Raw genomic sequence first — 2,456 nt, forward strand, 5'->3', positions numbered from 1 at the left:
ATTTATTTCTTCTTGTACGTGTTTGTCAGGTGGAGCTCATTTTAATGAGTTTACTGATTTACTGCTGAGTACTTTAACCTATACTAACACTTTATTATTTGTTATATTTTGTATTAATAATCTGGATATAAAAGTAACTAAAACTAAATAAATAAATGTAATACAGTAAAAATATTTCCTTCTGACTGGGCTGGAAGTATAATAAAGCTCTTGTATTTCTAAACTGCAGTACTTGAGTGTAATATTTGCTCTCTGTCTGCGTTTGTATGTGTGCGCTTGTTTTGCTCACCCTCTCGTGCATGGGCGACACCTGGTCCTCCTCGGTGCCGCAGGGGGAGGTGTCGCCTGTCGGCACCCGGCTGACGGCCATCTCGGCGTGACCTTTGCCCTGCGGACCCTTCATCCTCACAAACTCCATGTTGTTGTACTTGTAGAAGCCGAAAGACATCCGCTGGGCCATCTTCGCCGCAACGCTCACCTGCCGCACAAACACACCGACGAGCGTCAATATGCAGGAAAACATGATAATGATAAACACATACATTATACAGGTTTTTTTTTACTACAGTATTTTCTTCTTCCTCAAAGCTACAACATGCTTTACAATAAAAAAAACTGTAATTAAGCTAAAAACAATGTGCACAAGATATAAAACAAGACCAAAAAAATATAAAAAGGAACAATAAATACAATGCAAGAAAAAGTAGATCTAGAATTTATTTATTTATTTATTTTTTTAAAGCTGTGGGTCAATGTCTAAGGAAAAGTAAAAATCTAAAGGAAAAAAATATTTATAACAATCATAATTACATATTTAAAATTATGTTACAGAATTATTATTTTTAAGCAGCTTTTCCAGGTAATTTCCTTTAAAAATATATATTTTTTTCTTTTTATTAAACTTTTTTTCCCATTAATTTCTTATACTTTTTAAAATAAGTTTCTTGCTAATTTTAGTTAATTTCTCCTTTTGTTGCTCATTGCCCTCTTTGTATGTTTTTGAAAAAAATTAAGTAAATTTGGTTTCAAAGAGTTAAAGACCAACTGAGTAAATAAAAGCAAAAGGTTTTCTAAAATTTCTGTGCTTTTGAGCGATCTCTGGCACAATAATTTCCTTTGGGTTTTATCTGATCTTATATCTCGAACTGAGGAAATAAATGCAGGTTTTGGACAAAATTGCCAGCAAAGAATAAAAAAATCACAATAATTACATATTTAAAATGATGTTACAGAATTTTAAAGAACTTTTTCCAGGTCACTGTTTTGTTTTATTTTATTTTATTTTTGTAAACCAATTTTCAGGTAATGATCTTGTATTTTTTTATGAATTTCTTGATGATTTTTGGGAAATTTATATCTTTTGTTGCTCACTGTCTTTCTCTCATGTTTTTGAAAGAAATAGATCAAATTTGGTTTTAGTTTGGCTAAAGACCAACAGCGTCGATAACAGCAAAGAGTTTTCTAAAAGTTTCACACAGAACCTTCAAAAAAAGAAAATAAACTGTTTGTTAAATTTGTTTTTAATCACCTTGGATGAGGAACTTTGAGTTCAAACATTAGCAAAAATGTGAACATGTTAAAAAAACAGCAGGTTGGGATTCAGCTCTCACCCGGTTGTCGTAGACCTTCTTCAGGGCCTCGTAGCGGATGGAGCCCTGAAAGATGACGCCCTGGAAGGTGTTACTCTTGTCGCTCGCCACCAGCTCCACACACACCATCTCGCCCTCGCCCACCGTCATGTCGCTGAACACCTGCACGAACAATAATCAGATTTTACACCTGCACCCATTCTGCCACACAGCACCCCAAAAGTCCCCATAAACAAGCTCCCAAATCCCCCCCACCGTCTTTCTATGTTTGTGAGGACACTTTGAGAACCAGAGTTTGTTGTTTGGCTGAATACACAGTCAGCACTTTTCTCCTCGCTCACTGATTTCCTCCCGGGAGAGAAATCTGCTGTTTTCGCCTGCAGTCGACCAATAAAAGCAGGTGTTAGTGCAGGAGCCGGTTTTTAAATGGAGTGAAAAAGCATCGAGTCACGCTTCATTACACCGACGGCCTCGACGGGATCGACGGGATCTCTGGACACTTTCAGCTGCTGTGGGGTCCGACCGCCGAGAGGAAAAACGAGCTGTAAAAAATAACGTTTATACTACCACTATTTTGCAGAGTTCATGCAGGTAAAACTGTGCCCACACAGGATAAAGTTTTCACATTCATATCGATGACTTTTTAGTGTCAGTTACCTCCTCGAAGTTGTCGATCATGAAGAAGATGTTCGGGTAGCTCATCTTGGACTCCTCTCCTTTGCTGTCCATGGCGTGTTTGCTGGGAGACGCAAACACTTCCTGTGAAAACACCAGAGTGATTAAAGATGGACACTCGTGGAGCGAGCAGACAGAGTGTGTGAGCGGCTGCAGAGTGTGTGAGCGTCTGCAGAGTGTGTGAGCGTCTGC

The 2,456-nt window shown here is 38.2% G+C and overlaps 1 protein-coding gene across 1 annotated transcript; it reads right to left on the minus strand.

The window, feature by feature from the left end:
• Positions 1 to 289: 289 nt before the first annotated feature.
• Positions 290 to 2,414, minus strand: kiaa0930 (KIAA0930 ortholog; the record flags this gene model as incomplete). The annotated part of the gene is made up of 3 exons (XM_042480974.1): positions 290 to 478; positions 1,611 to 1,751; positions 2,247 to 2,414. Coding segments are annotated over 3 exons (498 nt in total), but the record flags the coding sequence as incomplete, so codon positions are not given.
• Positions 2,415 to 2,456: the final 42 nt, after the last annotated feature.

Source organism: Plectropomus leopardus, unplaced genomic scaffold (genome assembly GCF_008729295.1).
Source record: "Plectropomus leopardus isolate mb unplaced genomic scaffold, YSFRI_Pleo_2.0 unplaced_scaffold26980, whole genome shotgun sequence".
In the NCBI taxonomy this organism is placed as follows: domain Eukaryota; kingdom Metazoa; phylum Chordata; class Actinopteri; order Perciformes; family Serranidae; genus Plectropomus; species Plectropomus leopardus.